The 16,328-nt window shown below is 39.7% G+C and overlaps 2 protein-coding genes across 3 annotated transcripts in view; both read left to right on the top strand.

Annotated features, from left to right (window-relative positions):
• Positions 1-1,480: 1,480 nt before the first annotated feature.
• Positions 1,481-5,270, top strand: apof (apolipoprotein F). Its single transcript, XM_008410140.2, has 2 exons — positions 1,481-1,791; positions 2,839-5,270. The coding sequence occupies exon 2, from the start codon at positions 2,876-2,878 to the stop codon at positions 4,154-4,156; it is 1,281 nt and encodes a 426-aa protein (XP_008408362.1). The 5' UTR covers positions 1,481-1,791; positions 2,839-2,875; the 3' UTR covers positions 4,157-5,270.
• Positions 5,271-7,926: 2,656 nt separating this feature from the next.
• Positions 7,927-16,328, top strand: part of stat2 (signal transducer and activator of transcription 2) — a 13,852-nt gene continuing 5,450 nt past the window's right edge. The window contains exons 1-19 of one of the 2 annotated variants that reach the window (XM_008410142.2): positions 7,927-8,186; positions 8,624-8,765; positions 8,863-9,007; positions 9,324-9,419; positions 9,744-9,836; positions 9,950-10,028; positions 10,160-10,239; positions 10,614-10,765; positions 10,855-11,013; positions 11,142-11,231; positions 11,783-11,842; positions 11,977-11,997; positions 12,084-12,177; positions 12,375-12,422; positions 12,499-12,582; positions 12,697-12,795; positions 12,879-13,014; positions 15,525-15,577; positions 15,824-15,909. In XM_008410142.2, coding sequence (XP_008408364.1) covers positions 8,635-8,765; positions 8,863-9,007; positions 9,324-9,419; positions 9,744-9,836; positions 9,950-10,028; positions 10,160-10,239; positions 10,614-10,765; positions 10,855-11,013; positions 11,142-11,231; positions 11,783-11,842; positions 11,977-11,997; positions 12,084-12,177; positions 12,375-12,422; positions 12,499-12,582; positions 12,697-12,795; positions 12,879-13,014; positions 15,525-15,577; positions 15,824-15,909 — 1,706 coding nt within the window. In that variant the 5' untranslated portion in view covers positions 7,927-8,186; positions 8,624-8,634. The remainder of the gene's footprint in view (positions 8,187-8,623; positions 8,766-8,862; positions 9,008-9,323; positions 9,420-9,743; positions 9,837-9,949; positions 10,029-10,159; positions 10,240-10,613; positions 10,766-10,854; positions 11,014-11,141; positions 11,232-11,782; positions 11,843-11,976; positions 11,998-12,083; positions 12,178-12,374; positions 12,423-12,498; positions 12,583-12,696; positions 12,796-12,878; positions 13,015-15,524; positions 15,578-15,823; positions 15,910-16,328) is intronic. The other variant, XM_008410141.2, reaches the window with a different exon arrangement.

Here is a 16,328-nt window from a genome sequence, read left to right as displayed (position 1 = left end):
TATCATAGTTCTAGCTGGCTCTGGTTTAGAAACAGATCGATCAAATGCTGTCACCGGCGGGACAAATCAGACAAGGATTTCTTTCTACAGAAAACAATCTCAAGTCTTTTTTGGAGACACATCGCCCCCTAGTGTTGATAATCGAAATAGCTGCTAAATCAGAAGAAAAAAAAATACAACAAAGCAGATAAACAGAGTAAACAGGCAAAGATACTAAATAGAGACATCGTCACAATGAGACCGACATTTTCCAAAATATATAGATCTGTACTCTAATCAAAGAAATGTTCTGATAGAAGGCTGACTTTGTAACTGTCTTTATGTGGCTCTGAATGTTCAGGTCAGAGTCCAACACTACATCCAGATTTCAGGCCTGATCTCTAATTTCAGGCTCGAATGTGACTATAAATGGTCGGATAGAGAAGCGTAGGTGCAGCTCTAGTCTGTTATGTTGAAAAACAAACTGTGTTCCAGTAAATCCAGGGTGATTTTTCACCCTCATTTGTAGTCATGAGAGATAAGCGAATGAGATCACACATGCAGATGCAGTGCAAGATGGACCAGAAATTAAAGACAAGTCACGTAATCATGTCATCTGAAGGGACCTCAGAGCAGAGCTGCTGCGCTGCCTCAAAAGAAAATCACTTGATGCGGTTCATCTGATCTGGACGGAGACTCCCTTTGAATGTTTTCAATTTACCACATTTTTTTAAAAATCCTGCTGCATTAATAACACTGGACCTGAAGTGCCTCTCCATGGCCAGATCGACCTGAAGCTTATGTTCCAGCTAAGCTCGATCTCCTCTGACCAAAGCACACTGTTCCAGTTAAAATCCCAGCAGAGCAAACACAACATGTTTGCTTTGGTGATGGAAGGACAGCGAACTCTATTTCAAACATACAGACTGGGGGTTTGGTGACCCTAAATTATGCTCTTTCATTGAACATGTAAGACTTTTTCCATCCTGCTTGCTTTGCCTGGTGGTAAAATAAATATTAATCCTCATCCAGGCCTCATTATTAAACCCCAAAGAAACAGAAATGTAAGGATTACTTTTCAAGACTGCCGAAAGTCAGCCTGAAAAAGTATAAATTACAAAAAACTGTTATGCTAGATTAAGTTTATATAAATTGTTTGAGGTTGTGGCACCAGTGATTTTATAAAAATGTAATGAAATTGATTAATAACTCAGTAGATTTCTCTAAAATTTCTTAAAGGCCTTTTTAGACATTTACACAAAGAATAGATGCTGCCACTTGCAGACCTCAAACGATTAAATCGAACGAAGGCAGAAAATAGATCCAAATAGATGCCACGATGTGAAGAAATCCTGTCTTTACTTTCAAAACAAGCTCACTTTCTCTACTCCTCTTGTTGGCAGTGAAAGAGAGAAATTCGCTCACGGCGTGAGGAGTGGGGCGGGAGAGGGGACATTTTCTTTCAACTATGTGGGTCAAAAACAAAACCGAGCGGCTGCGTGAGAGTGAGCAGAAGGACTGTGGGGGATGAGTGGATAACAGGACGGACAAACAACTGGTTTAGACCACATGAACTTTCCCCCACGTGAATCAATATTCAAGCCCTGCGCTCCCTGTTGAGCAATGAGGCCAAGTAGAAAAGGGGGCTAAAAGACGGATGGCGGAGAGGGAGGGCTCTGAGATGCCGTGTTGGAGAAGCAGGTTCTGATTGGAGGCAGAAAAAGAGGCTGCTGAGAGAACGAGAAGAAACAGCCTCCCACGTCCTGAAGCCATCTGACACGCTGCAGTCTGCAAGACGTGGTTATTGTTAAGGTAGGTGGGATAAAATTATCTCAGATTAAGCAAAAACTTAACTTCATAACTGTCAGGAACAGGATGAATAATGTAATTTGTGAGCGAGACGAAATAAGAACCACACATTTAATGTTTTCATTTATTGCCATTGTTGCACTGTTGCTGCTTTTGCATTTTAATTTTTTGTAATTTTTTTACTGATCTGATTTACTGTGCACCACTAAAAAAAACCCCATCTTTGTTCATGATGTTGTTACTGTCTGTAAAGAAGGAAGCCTTAAGATGAATAGTTGCTGTGGCCACAAATGCAAACAGGAGGCAGGCAGACGACAGACTTATAAGTGAAGATAATGACTAAAAAAACCTAGCAAAATAAATAAAAAATAAGATAAACTCAGTTTACAAAGTCACAAAGAGATCATAAAAGAGAAAACAGAAACTATAACACTGAACTACTGAATTAAATATTTCTTCACACCGGTGCTGAAATATGCAAAACAAAATAATTCAAAGGTCCAAACAATTAAAACATAATAAAAATCAAAATTTTGTCACAACAGTATTCACAAATGTGTTAACGGAGCGAGTCGGGCCTGATTGCACATCAAAATTAATAGACATGAAAACATAATTATCCTTTATTTTACTTTGGTAAACACAGCATGCAAAGTGTGTCTTTGCATCCTTCTTGCTGTGTGCAGGACTGCATGCCGTTCACAGAGGTCTGGCTGCAAGTGAACTAAAGTTATAATGTGAACATCAACACAAAAAAAAGTGGCTAATGTGAACTGATTTGGCCTAATTGACATGGAATGAGCAACTAGACCAGGGAGAAACGGTAGCAAAAATACTAACCATGACAAAACACAAAGGTGTATCCACCATTTGTACAGAACCAACAGGAGTCCATTGGGTCCTGCCAGGTGCAGCCACTGTGACTGCAAGTCTATAAGACAAACCTGATTAAGAATCATTTAAGATTATTTTTAACTTGTTTATTTAACAACAACCTCTGCAAACTTTATTCACTGACAGATATTTTGTATCGTCTTGCTTTTGTATTAGTGGCTTTGAGGAAGATCCCTGTGAAGAGAGAGATAGGATGTTCTCCAAGCTGAAGTGGCTGATTCTGATCCAGCTCCTGCTGACCGAACAGAGCCTGTGCAGAGTCCCGCCTCCTCCACCCAAAACGGACAATCTGCTTCAAGCAACTCCCACCAGCGAAGATGCTGAGCAGGAACAGGACAGTCGGGTTCTCCTTGCTTCCAGTCCACAGCCAGGCGAATCTGAACCTACGTCGACTCGTTCTCAAAACGTGGAGAAGATCCGATCTGCTCAACTCGTGACATCGACTGTTTCGGCGAAGCTCCAGGGTCAGATTCGAGATCACCTCCAGATTCGAGGAAGCATCAGCTGTGCAGAGCTGCTGCATGCCAGCGCGGTGGATGATCCGTTATCCTCTGTGTTCCCTCAGGAGCTGCTGGGACTCTCACTGGTGCCTGTCCTGGTGGCGTCAGGCTGCCCACAGGAGGCCCAGCTCCTGGTGCTGAAGCTGTACGACCTGCTGGGGAAGGCTGACACTGAGGAGCTGCTGATGGATTTGGTGGCTCTTATGGAGAGGAAGATGAGCAGATCTACATCAGCATCGACTTCCGAGGGAGAAGAAGCAAGTCAGCATATAGATGGAGTGATGTTCAACATTCAGCAGCTGGCTTTAGTGAGAGACGGTGGCCTTGGATCACAGGAGGGTCACTGTGATGGTTGGAGCCGAGTGAATGGGACCATGCTACTGGGAACGGCTGTGAGAGGAGCTGCGGGTCGACTGGAGGACGCTGTCAGAAGCTGTGAAAGACTCGGAGTCCTGTGTGCCGGTGTGACCAGTGGTGGACCTCTCATGCCTGGAATGTACCAAGCCGTGTTGAAGAAAGGCAGCCGCATCTTTCCATCCACACCCCTGGAGTCTGAGTGCTGGATCCGCCAGTGCAGCTCCCAGGACGAGCTTTTTCGATCCTCAGGTCAGCGGATGAAACGCAGCCCGCAGAGGAGCTGCATCAACAAGGACGAGGAGCGCGTGTACAACGTGGTGGAGTGGATCCCTGCTGTCAGCACCCTCTACAGCCTCGGCACGGCGGTCTACTACGCCTCCATCAATTGCTCGGCAACGGCCAAGGAGAGAGCCATCCTCAGCGCCGTGGACCTGGGCACAGACGCCCTGATGGTGGCCACAGGCGGGACTGTCGGGGTGGCGGGGTACGCTGTGGGGGCAGGAGTGAAGACCGGCGTGAAAGCCGGAGTCAAGTACCTGCTGAACTCCATGAAGGCAGAGGACGATGTGCTGGTGAACCAGTCCGGCTTGGAGAGGGGAACCTTTACTGTCGAGTGAACAAGAACACTTCAGGCAATTTGCAAAAATGCAGGAATACCTAATCGTCAAGTTTATCTGGTGGTGAAAAATCCCATGTGTAGAAATAAATATTTTAAACAAAAACATAGGTGGCTAGTCATACTGCCGATAGTCTGTATAACAATGTTCCATCTTTAAAGCTGCATTAGGTAACTTTTATAAAAGAAAAAAGTTTATAACATATTTTCTCAAACTTTCACTGTGTCCTGACATCTGAACTGCTTAGCCTTCTTTCTGTGGTCCTTCTGTCGTCTGCAGAAATACATCACTCAGAAACAACCAATCAAAGCCAAGAGGCAGACCTTAGTGCTTTCAATCACCTGTATGTATGTGCTGCTCACACCCTCCCCTCTGATCTCTGCTATGCTACGGCTCCTTCACCACAATGGAGCCCACAGGAACATGGATAAATAGATTTCCTGTAGGTTGTTTCTTCAGCATTAGCACATTGAGCAGCACATCCACAGGCATGATTGGCAGTGCTAGGACCTTCCTCCTGGCTCTGATCGGTTGTTTTTGACTGGGAGGAGACAGAGGAGCTTGATTTGTTTCATAAATGATCTGTTCTATATTAAATTGTCAAGACATTGTGAAAGTTTAAAGAGATATTTAAAAACCATAGTTTTTATGAAGGTTATTGTCATTAAAAAGTAAAGTGTAAATACTGTTGTAGCTAAGTTTATTTTAAAGTCATTATTACCAGGAATTTCTTACCATAGGATTGTTTTCCTTTGGAATAAATGTACTAAAATTAAAGGTTAGAATTTTCAAAACGTTTCACTAATAAAAGAAAAATCTGTCTTAATGTTTTTCAAACTCTTGATTTGACAACATCTGTGAATAAAATGTATTAGAAACTAGATGACTTCACATAAAGAAACAAATGTTTTTATTAAATAACTGACTCATTTAGTTATACCAAACTGTGAATATTCACTCTATCCTACGTAATGACAAACTTAGAGTTATTATATTATATATTCTTAGAGTTATCACCATTTTTTTACAAAGTGGATATCAGTTTAAATGATCTGTACATTTTGCAGCAGCACTGAAAGACTCAGGAAAATAAACCTGCTACTCCTCAAACTTTGATCTTGACTTTCTGTCCTGTTTCCCTAATTTCCTTAACATTGGAGGGAGAGTAAACTGATATGTTAATATGCCTATAATTTGTATGCTTTTATTTTTATTTTAATAAGTTGCATATTAAGTTCATATTCAGTGTTCTTTGTTTTAGTTTAGTTTTGTACTCATTTGTTTATTCTAGAAATCTTGCAAACAGAGCACCAGGTCTATGATAACAAAAAAAGATGCTGAAAAAAACTAACTAATCATCAATATTATCTACAAAGCGCTCAACCAGCCCCTTATTGATTCTTCCAAAACAGAAAGCAGATGCCAGCGCTCAGCATCTGCTCTAACTAGACAAAAGGAGTCACTACCTCTGCACCAGAGTGATCTATGAGCGGTGTGTCACCTCACAGTAACTCAGTAATCGTCAGCCTTGCTCTGGTGAGCAGGATTGTAACTCTTCAGAAAAAATGTTGACCGAGACTAAAACTTGAAGCTTAGGGAGAGCTCTGTCCTTATCTGCATGTGGTGCCTCCTGGCACTCTATCTGAACCCTCCCTAACGCCCAGCAGAGTGAAGTACAATCAGCTCAAACATAAATCTGACTCTGCAGCTGCAACAGACGGAGTAAATATTTTTAATTGTTAGAGAGAATTTACTCTCTAAAATTCAGTTTCTCAGAAGAAAACACATGGCATAGCATATTTTGCAGTTTGTCTGAGCCATACTTTATGAGAATAAATAAAAACCGCATAAAAATCTGTTGTGTTTGACTTTAGGTGCAGCAGCTTTGCAGAAGTTTTCATGCTTCCAGAACCTCTTTACATTTTGTCTCATTGCTTCAACAAAATTCTAACATCTTGTATAAAGTACAGAAAACTTGTTGAAAAAGGTTTCCTGGACAGATGAGACTAAAACTAAAATCTCTGGGCAACATTTAACACTCTGGGTAAGTTTAAAAACTAAACCTGTACATCACTCTGACTACACGGTTAAACATGGTGGCGGGAGCAAGGAAAAAGAAGATGACATCAAAGCATTTTGACATCAAAATTTGGGTGCTAACTTCACTTTGGTCAATTCTTTGTCTCCACAATTGTGCATGTCTTTGTGTTGTCTGCTCAAACACACCTGGATCAAATAAAATGCTCATTTCCATCCTATTGCAGAGAGGAATGAATGGAATTGCAAATCAATACAGAATCCCCAAGCTCTCATACATTTTTTGAGGACTTGATTTCTTTTGGTTAAACAACCATCGTCTCCACTTTAAGGTTCTGTCATAATGTCCATTTGTGGCTAATTTAAACCCAACTACAGAGACATTTCTACAATTTGCATGATTTAGGCCCAATCTTTATCAACTCTTTCCATGTAAATTATGTGGTTTGTGTATTTTGACCCTAGCTGTGTTACACCAGTGAAAATGACTCCTGGTGTTCCCTGCTGCTCTGATAACACAAAGACGATGTGTATAAAAAAATAACTTTTGCAGATCTGTTTAACAAGTCATTGATGCATATTTTAAGTTTTCTGTCAACATCCCAAGTGAGCAACAGACCTACGTAGGTTACACACCCGACACTGTGGCCTGTGAGTTGTTCTGTGATCTTTGCTCTATGTACATGTTTACCAATGTAATAAATCTGAGTTATAAACCCAAAGGTATCATTTTATGTAAATATGTGAACTTGACACTCACAATTGCAGCTAAAGCCATGCAAACAATTTATGCTGTAGCTGAAATGGAGACCATAGCATACCTATGTAAAGAAAACAGACTACCTGTATATGTACACTGTAATAGTGTTTTTGTGGATTAGAAAGTTTGCTTTCCTTACATAATTTTGAACAAGAAAAACATCTAGTGATATGATGTCAATTAAATGTATGGTTCTAAAATAATATCCACTATATGCTAAGAATTATCAAGGAGCAGAAATGCAACAGATGCACATTTACTTTTCTTTTTCTGTCCAATACAGATTAACGATTTTCTTTGAGATGTGATATGTGTTTTGGCACTACCGGGAGTAATTAATAATCAGATTTTGTTTTTTATTGAGAACAAAAGTAAGAAATAATTTTTAATAAAAAATAAAGAAATCAAAATTATGTGAACTATTTCATTGTTGCTTGATTGTGTTTTAACTTTAACTTTTTATACACCATTTTCACATAGTAATACCTTACTTTAACGTAATTATGGTGTAAATTACAAGCTATCGTAAATAACATAAAAAGGAACAAGTTGTTTAACATTCCGCTTAAAGTTAATTACAGCTCACAATGGATTTACAACATAAAAGTCACGCATTTACTCTGTCTGCGGTCACATATAAAGCTGGTGAAATGGAAGCAAATTAAATGTTTTTAGTTACCGTTGCATAAATAATCTTGAAATCAATCTAATGTGATTTCTGGTGCGTCACATGCTCCGGTTGGTTAGTCACTTTCTCGACGTCATTTCTGGGAAACGATAATAGCAACAACAGCGCCGTAAGTTTCTATTTTGCTGTCTCTTAGCCTCCCTATTGATTGACGTATAAAATTGACCAATTAAGTACAGTGCTCTCTGAACTATTCGACCAATCAGGTCCTAGCTCTGAGCCGGAACAGAAACTGTGTGACGGGTAACGGCATTTCGGCTCTGGAGTTTCATCCAGCGTCTGATACTCAAGAGCCAAAATGGCGCCTGAGGTTCTCTCTCGAGAACACATTGGGAGGGGAAAGTGCTGTCCAATTAGAGACAGAACAAGAGGAAAAGAAAGGGGAAATAACATTCACACACTTTCTCCGACTCGGCAGTTTTACTAACATACAGCAGCAGTTGTGGCTATTTGCGAAGCCTAAAGTGTTTGTTAGCTATGCATTTGTCCTAGCTTAGCTGCTAGTTACTTGGATAATTACGTAGACTGCGACAACTTAACTAAAGGTGAGTAAACATATTGCTACTGCGGTGCTTAACGCGGTTAAAGGTGTTGACATGCCCTCGAAAGTCCTGCAGCTCGGAAAATAAATTGGAATCAGTATTAGTGGTTTTGTAGCATGTAGTTGCGGTCATTATATGTTGCTGTAAAAAGAAGTTGGAGTCAGGTATTACGTATTTTGTGTAATATTTGTATCGTTGTGTGAACCTATATGCTTCGATGCCTAGACACTTTGCTGCTATCACTCTTGAATTTCCCTACTGTGGGACAAATAAGTGAAGTAAACTCGCCAGATTGTTCAATGCTTTGCACTTTGTTCCCTCGCATGTGACTTACAACTTGTCAGATCTATCTGAAAGCCATTGCTGACAGTAATAGATCAGTTGCTTGTTGCTTATTTTTTCAGCCTGTGTTTTTCTTTGCATGTTGTTGTAACTCCCAGTGAATCTCAGGATGGCCCAGTGGGACAGACTGAGGCAGCTCTCTGCTACTTACTTGCAGCAGCTTAATGAGCTGTATGACAGGGATGGTTTGCCTATGGATGTTCGCCACTACCTGTCGGCTTGGATAGAGAAGCAGGAGTGGTAAGGCACTAATACCTATAATGTTGTTTGGTTATTACTACACTGTATCTTGCACATAACTCACTCCCCGTCTGTATGGTGTGTTAATTCTTCTCAGGCAACGAGCAGCTAGGGACTACGATGTTGCAATGGTGCTGTACCAGGTTCTGCTGGAGAATCTGGATATCCAGCACAGCCGCTTTGTTCAGGAGGAGTCATTCTTACAGCAGCACAACATCAGACGCTATAAACAAAGCTTCCAGGTGTGTAAAAATAAACGCCACCCAGGTATTTGTTTTACTTCTGAATTGCTCTTTGTGTCTCTTTATAGATATTTGCATTATGTTCAAAGGGAACATTCTTTGAACATAATTCATAATTATGAACATAATGCATTATCACCTCAGTTGAGGTGACGTCAACTGAGTTCTCGTTGACGTCACCTCAGGTGTATTTGGTTGTAAAGATAAGCATTAGAAAAGTAATTAGCATTGCAGCTCTAATTACATTCATTAGGTTGTTTGCGTAACGGTTCCTCATTCTTTTTTTAAATCCTCACCTGACCGGTGTGTCTTACAGAGGCATCAAGATGAGCCCTGTGTTTTGGCAAGCACAATCCAGTGGTTTCTGGACAAAGAGAAGGAAATCCTGAACAGTGCCGAGCTGAGTGAACAGGTTTGGGCAACTCGTATTTTACTAATGTACTGTACATGCAACGAAAAGGGGACATGCCACACCCTGCTGCACAACACAATAATAGAAGTGGCATTCACTGTTTATGTTTCTTTTGATGTATGCATGACTGAGATCTGTCAGAGATTTGTCAGAAATTGAATGCACAATGCATTCAATATGCACAACATTGCAATCTGAATTCAAAGACTGTTTTGATTACTGCTATTTATTTTGTACTTTTTGTTTGTTGATATTTTTACATTAACACTTTATCACATTGCTGTAGGTTTTCCCAGCCTTTAATTCCCTGCTCCTTTGTTTCAGGTGCAGCTTTTGCAAGTTGAGCAGGAAGCCATGGAGACGACCTGTCAGCAGGAGCTTCAACGCAAAATGGCTGGACTGAGAAACGATGTGCAGGTGAAGACAGTGTTATTTTGTGTTGTGACTGATTTGCTCTGTATTGATAAAGTATATCGTGTTCACTGATCTTTTCTCATTTTCTGTCTCATGCTGAACATTTTGGCACATAGTGTTTAGAACATGCGATTATATGCCTGGAGGAGCAGCAAGATGAGTTTGATTTTAAATATCAAACCCACAAGATGGAAGGTCAGGACATTAAAGACTAATAATTCTATTTTCATTCTCTGACACTGAGTAATACTGTGGTCTGAATCACAGCTTCATGTTCTTTTGTCTTACATGGAAACTTTCAACCCACAATGGAAATTCTCATGCAGCTGTGACAGATGAGGCACAGAAGAATGAACGGATGAAAATGTTTCAGTCACTAATCAACAAACTGAATGACTATAGAAAGGTGGGAAGCTGTTACTATTTACTAATTGTGAACCAGCGATTAAAAGCAGCTTTAATAAAACACATTAAACATGTAAGAATTCCTAATGTTTTCAGTCTACAAACTTATACTCTGATGCACTGTTCTTGAATTCATTAAAGTCAGATAAAGGTTAGGCACTTATATTTTATCTTATCATGTTCAATGAAGAGCGATTGCTGATTTTAAGGAATCTACAGCACAAGTTATGGGTTTTAGTTCTGGTGGAATCAGCAGTTCAGAGCTCCAGAAAAACTTCAAGTTGATATCAAACATGAAAAGCCAGATCAGTGTATCTCTGTTTTTCCCTGCATATTGTATAAATGTTTTATTTATCTTGTATATTTAATATTTAGAACACTCTAGCAGACTTGAACAAGCTTTTGGACCGGGCTGAAGACCTGATCAATCTGTTGGTGCGGAAAGAGCTGGTGGACTGGCAGAGGAGGCAGCAGAAATCCTGCATCGGCGCTCCAGACAATGTTTGCCTGGATCAGCTGGAGAAATGGCATGCTTTCTCTCCCCTTATAAATTAAGTTTTATGAATGAGCTATTTCCATTTACAGCTTTTAAGTCTTGATTCTCGTTGTCTTCCAGGTTCACCTGCGTGGCAGTGTGTCTGTTCCAGGTCCGGGAGTTTCTCAATAAGCTGGATGAGTTGGTGGGAAAAATGTCCTATGAAAATGACCCCATAAAGGCCCAAAAACCTGCACTGAATAACAGAACTGATGCACTTCTTAAAGACTTACTCAAGAGGTATGACATTACAAGGCAGTTTGTTTTGTTCTGCTGATGTTTGGGGTCGTTTTATTTGTGAAAATGCACTGATATATATATATATATATAATATATATATTTATTATTATTTTTTTGATACTTCCAAGTTCGTTTGTGGTCGAGACTCAGCCGTCCATGCCTCAGGGAAAGGGCCCCCTGGTTTTGCGTACAAATGTCCAGTTCTCTGTTAAGACAAGGTCAGTGTTGCACCATGTGAAGTGTTTTGAATATTTATGCGTATTAAAACGAGATTTGAGAGTTATTGGTTGTTTTTCAGAGTTGTAATTATAAAGTTGTGCAAAATGGTTTTCTTTGTGGTCTGGTTTGCTGAAACCAGTTTTGATACTTTCAGATTTTTTTCCCTAAAAACCATAAAAACTTAAGCAAGTTGCTGCAGGTTCTTTTATAGATGTTTTAGTTTTGAATCCAGAGAAAATGAACAAATTACAATATTATCTTTATTAATACTTTATACCAGATCAAAAGTTGTGATCAACAATCAGAACAGAAAATCATCCTAATCCGATCTCTGACCATTTGATTCGTGTATCTCTATAGACTTATGAAAAATGCAAATTTACAAATATTTTAATTTTATTGAAGCTTATAACTAATAATAACATTAATTCTGAGTGATTTTTTGTTTGCTGTTTTGTTTCTGTAAATATTACTTAGATCTATCACCTTTCTGTTCTGCACTATAAGCTTCAATCTAAGCTGTTCTTTGTTTTGACACTTCAAATCTTAGACTTCTGGTTAAGTTTGCTGAACTGAACCACTCCATGAAGGTGAAAGTATCCATGTCAAGGTAAGACATTTTTAATTGGTGCTCACAGAAGTAGTCCTCTGCCTTTAGTTTTTTTTTTTCTTTCATGTGATAACGAATGACATGTTATTTCCTCTGTCTGGTCGCTGCCCTCCTCTCTGCGTCCTTGAATGTAGGGAGGCTCCTCAGATCAAAGGGTGAGTTTTGTTTCTCTCCAGCCTCAATCTAACAAGAACATCTTGGTAGATTCTTTTGTTTCCACTAATGGCGGGTCTGTTTGTAGATATCGGCGCTTCAATGTGCTGGGAACTGCAACCAAAGATTTGAACATGGCTGAGAGTCTCAGTGGAGGCATGGTTGCAGACTTCAGACATCTGGTGAGTATTAATGGTTTGAAAAGAGTTGGTGAATGTTAACCAGTTAATATTTCTAAAGCATTTAAGTTTAACACAGTGAGACATCCATGTTTAAATTATGCCACATGTTTAACAGTAAATCTTGTCAAATTGTCAGAGTAGTCACTGGCAAACTTTCATAGCCAGAACAACTTTAACCTCAAGTGTTTGTTTTTTAGTCTCTGAAGGAGCAGAAGTCTGGAGGAGGTGGAAAAGGAATCAGTGAGGTGAGTTAAATTAAATCGATAAACCCTCAGTTGTTTTTTTGTCATGGGTTTGATCTGACGGTGTGTTCTTGGACAGATTTCTCTGAGTGTTACAGAGGAGCTGCACATCATCTACTTCAACACTGTCTTTGACCTGAAGGGCTTTTCAGTGGAGCTGCAGGTGAGGTTTTTGCTGCTTCTTTTGATTTATATCTCGTAGTAACAAACAGCAGAGATGTTAATCATCAACACAGCCACGACCTGCACTAAACCTGTCCTTCCCTCACCCCTGCAGGCCTCCTCCCTTCCTGTGGTCATCATATCAAACTCCAGCCAGCAGCAAAGTGCCTGGGCGTCTATCCTCTGGTTCAACATGCTTAGCTTGGATCCAAAGGTGAAAAGTCGCACTCTTTGCCTCACACCACTTTGCATATTGTTAACAGTGTCAACAATGTTAATATTTACATCTTTGCCCAGGATGTTATGTTCTTCGGCACCGTTCCTGCAGCTCCTTGGCCGCAGTTTGGAGAGATGTTGAGCTGGCAGTTTCTCTCTGCCACAAAACGTGGTCTGGATGATGATCAGCGCAAAATGATTGCACACAAGCTGTTTGGTAAATGCTTAAAAAGTTAATTAAGAAGTTTGTTCTGAGAGAAATGTGTCGTTTGTAATGTATTGGGTTGCATACAGTATGTATAATTAGGCCTGTCAGAAAAATGACTTTTTCTGGAAGATAAATTGTCCCAGAAGTTACTGCAATACACAATCATTTTGTTTTGAGTTGATTTTCAAGGAATATAAGGATAATTACATAATATTGCAAGTACTTAAATTTCTAACAAACATTTAACAATGGAATCGGAAGACATTTTAAATATCCAAAATAATTAAACAAAACAACAAATAAAAATAGACACTGAAATCTCTGTTAACCAAATCGTCCTGCAAAAAAAGGGGCCAGTTGAAATCAATCCGTCTTTGGTAGAAGGAGAGACACGAGAAAAACAATCATGCAAATGGAAATTATTAGACTTGTTTTCAATTATCATTAGGTTAATTGAAACAAAATATATACATGATTTAAAAAGACATAGACATGTTTTCCCACGGTCAGACATAATATAACCTAAGATTAATTTAGACCAGTGTTTCTCAACCTTTTTCGGGCCAGCGCCCCCCTAGACATTATCCAGGTCCCTCACCGCCCCCCACCAAAAATTTGTAGGCTACTTTGCACTGACAATTATTTTATTATTAATGTTACTATCATTATTGTAGATGTTTTGAATCTGCGCACCGATTATGTTTTCCCGTACACTTCAGCTTACGCCTTACGCTCCTTCACCTCGCGCACATAACGGGGTAAATGTAGCGAGTTTTGCCCTAAACGTATCGGCGTCTGGAGGAGGGGGGTAATTATTGCTCGAAAGGTCTTGCCATACCAGTTTATTCCTCTGTATTTACTTTAGTTTCTTAGTTTATTCTTGCATTTTGTTCTTCATTCATTTCCATTTAGTTTCATTTGATTAGAATTATCTTTTCTCGGTTTATTGCTATGTCCACTTTAGTTTCTTTCCTGTTGCTAGATTTATTTTATCGTTTATTGACCATCAGTAATTTTCACTCATCACCTGCTGCGCCTCCTAATCATCATGTGTTTCACATCATGTGTTGATTTTTCGCTGTTCAGCGTCGGATTCTATGTTTTTATGCCATAATTCACATCTAGTTCGTCGCTCCGTTTTGCCCGCTTCTCATGTTTCAGAATTTTGCGCAATGTGCGTGTCGTTTTTTTTTTTTTTTTTTACTCCCTAAGGTGCAGGGCGTTCGGGAAACATATCAATGGGGAAAAGGCAGACTGACATAAACCTTTTAAAACAACGGAAACAATTTCGGTATTCTGATTATTGAAATTTAAAAGCGCTGTGGTACCGTTGTTCCATCAAACCCGTTTCATGTCGGACCACTTACAGCACCGGTGTTAACGCTATAAAATGAACGCTCTCTATCGTGGTATCACCCATGGAGGGATTTCTTTATTTAAATGGGTTCATTTTTCAGAGGGATACAAAGTGAGGGTATCGTAATTTTAGTAATTACATGTTTATAAGAGCAATTTTCTGTTGTCCTTCCATGGAAGCATGCAGCTTTCAAACGGACAATAAAACACTTTTTAATATAAGTTGCTGCTTTGACATGATCACAGAACTGCCAAAACATATGTAAAAAAATACCAGGCAAAGTGAATCACAGCAACGTCATCAGCCAGTGTAACGCTGAACTGATGCGGAGCGGAGCTGCGCCATGAAGCTACAAACACTGAATAGAAGAGCTGCCATCGATGCCGTTGCAGCCAAGCATGATTTAATGTTACACATACAGTTTTACCAAGTTGCTCAAAGTCTAAACTGGTATTGTTGTGCATTTAAGGTGTAAAGTTTACCTTCGACCAAACGCCCCCCAAAGGCATCCCAGCGCCCCCCTTTTGTAAAAATGTCAGCCAGCGCCCCCTGCCGTCCTCTGAACGCCCCCTGGGGGGCGGTACCACCCACGTTGAGAACCGCTAATTTAGACTAAACTTTCCCAGTTTTAGATTAGTTACCAAAATTACTTCTGAATGCCAGAAAAAGAAGAGATAGATAGTTTCTTAACTGTCTTCAAATTCAGAGGTTTTATACATTTCCTTGCTAAGTGGTATAGTTGCCTTTTAAACTGCATGACCCGCGTGAAATGTATTAAGTTTCTCTTCCTAAAACTCTCACAATATTTTGTCCAATTCCTACAATCCTCCCCAGTTGGTGTAACTGAGTCAAGTTTGTAGGTTTCCAGTTCTCTGTTTTCTCTCTGAGATTAAAAAAAGGGCGTTTTGATAGTAAAAACATTGACTTCTCTGTTCTTTGTAGCTGTATCAGTGATTTTCCTAAGGTCTACATGGAAGAATTAGGACAGGAAAAAGAAAAAGTCTGAAGAAGACTGTAAAAACCTGCTGAGACTTCCACAGGAATTCATAATGATAAGGGTTGTGCAGCACGGTTCAGTGTTTTTGGCTTCAGGCATGTTTCCTAAGAGCTAGTGGGCCTGAATGGACATGAATAATGCAGCTTTCTCTCTGTGCTCTGCCAGGGAAGCAGCAGAACTACGACATCTGCCAAGTGACGTGGTCAAAGTTTTCAAAGGTGAGAATGGAAAGTAAATAATTTGTTGCAAAATAACGTTTTACAATGTTCAGCGTTTAATGCAACATTTGCGTCTATGCACCTAAACTCTGATTTGTCTTTCATTTTTTCCTGTATAATTATAGTTAGTGTGCACATTTGGATTTTGTGAAAATGCTAAGAACTTTTTACATTTACACAACTTGTATTATTATTCTGTTATATCGATAATTTTATTTAATTTTTTTTTTCATCTGTTCATTTCAGGAAAATGGTCCTGACACTTTCTGGGTGTGGTTTGATGGCATCCTGGTGATGGTGAAAACCTACCTGGAGAACATCTGGAGGGAAGGGTGAGTGCTCTGGATTTGATACCCCGCAGCAACATGGGCCTCACATGAGGCCCAACCATTTAGCGTTGTTACAGTACGGCGATTTCATCATGCATTTATGAATCATTAAGGTGTGTTTATCGTGAAGCGTTTAGCAATATTTCCACACCCTTAAATGCTAACATCTTGTAGTATTCCACTTGCAAATGAGTGGGATTTTACAGGACAAATTAACACATTGAGTTACAGTGGAAGCAAAATGATATGTGGTTCGCAAATTATTTTACACTAAAAATCTAAAAAATGTGGAATGCATTGGTATAAAACCTCAGGTTGTATTTTACCATAAGCTTTGAATCGACACTATGTGTGGTGGGGAAAGAGAGCCTGTTAGAGGCTGCATATTAGTTGAGCTAAGAGTGGAGATTCAAACCTTAAAA

This window comes from Poecilia reticulata, linkage group LG5, assembly GCF_000633615.1.
Source record: "Poecilia reticulata strain Guanapo linkage group LG5, Guppy_female_1.0+MT, whole genome shotgun sequence".
Classification (NCBI taxonomy): Eukaryota; Metazoa; Chordata; class Actinopteri; order Cyprinodontiformes; family Poeciliidae; genus Poecilia; species Poecilia reticulata.
This window is presented reverse-complemented; position numbering and strand designations above follow the sequence as displayed.

Bases quoted from the DNA above. Each gene is read 5' to 3' on its own strand.
- apof (XM_008410140.2), top strand. From the start codon at position 2,876: ATGTTCTCCAAGCTGAAGTGGCTGATTCTGATCCAGCTCCTGCTGACC.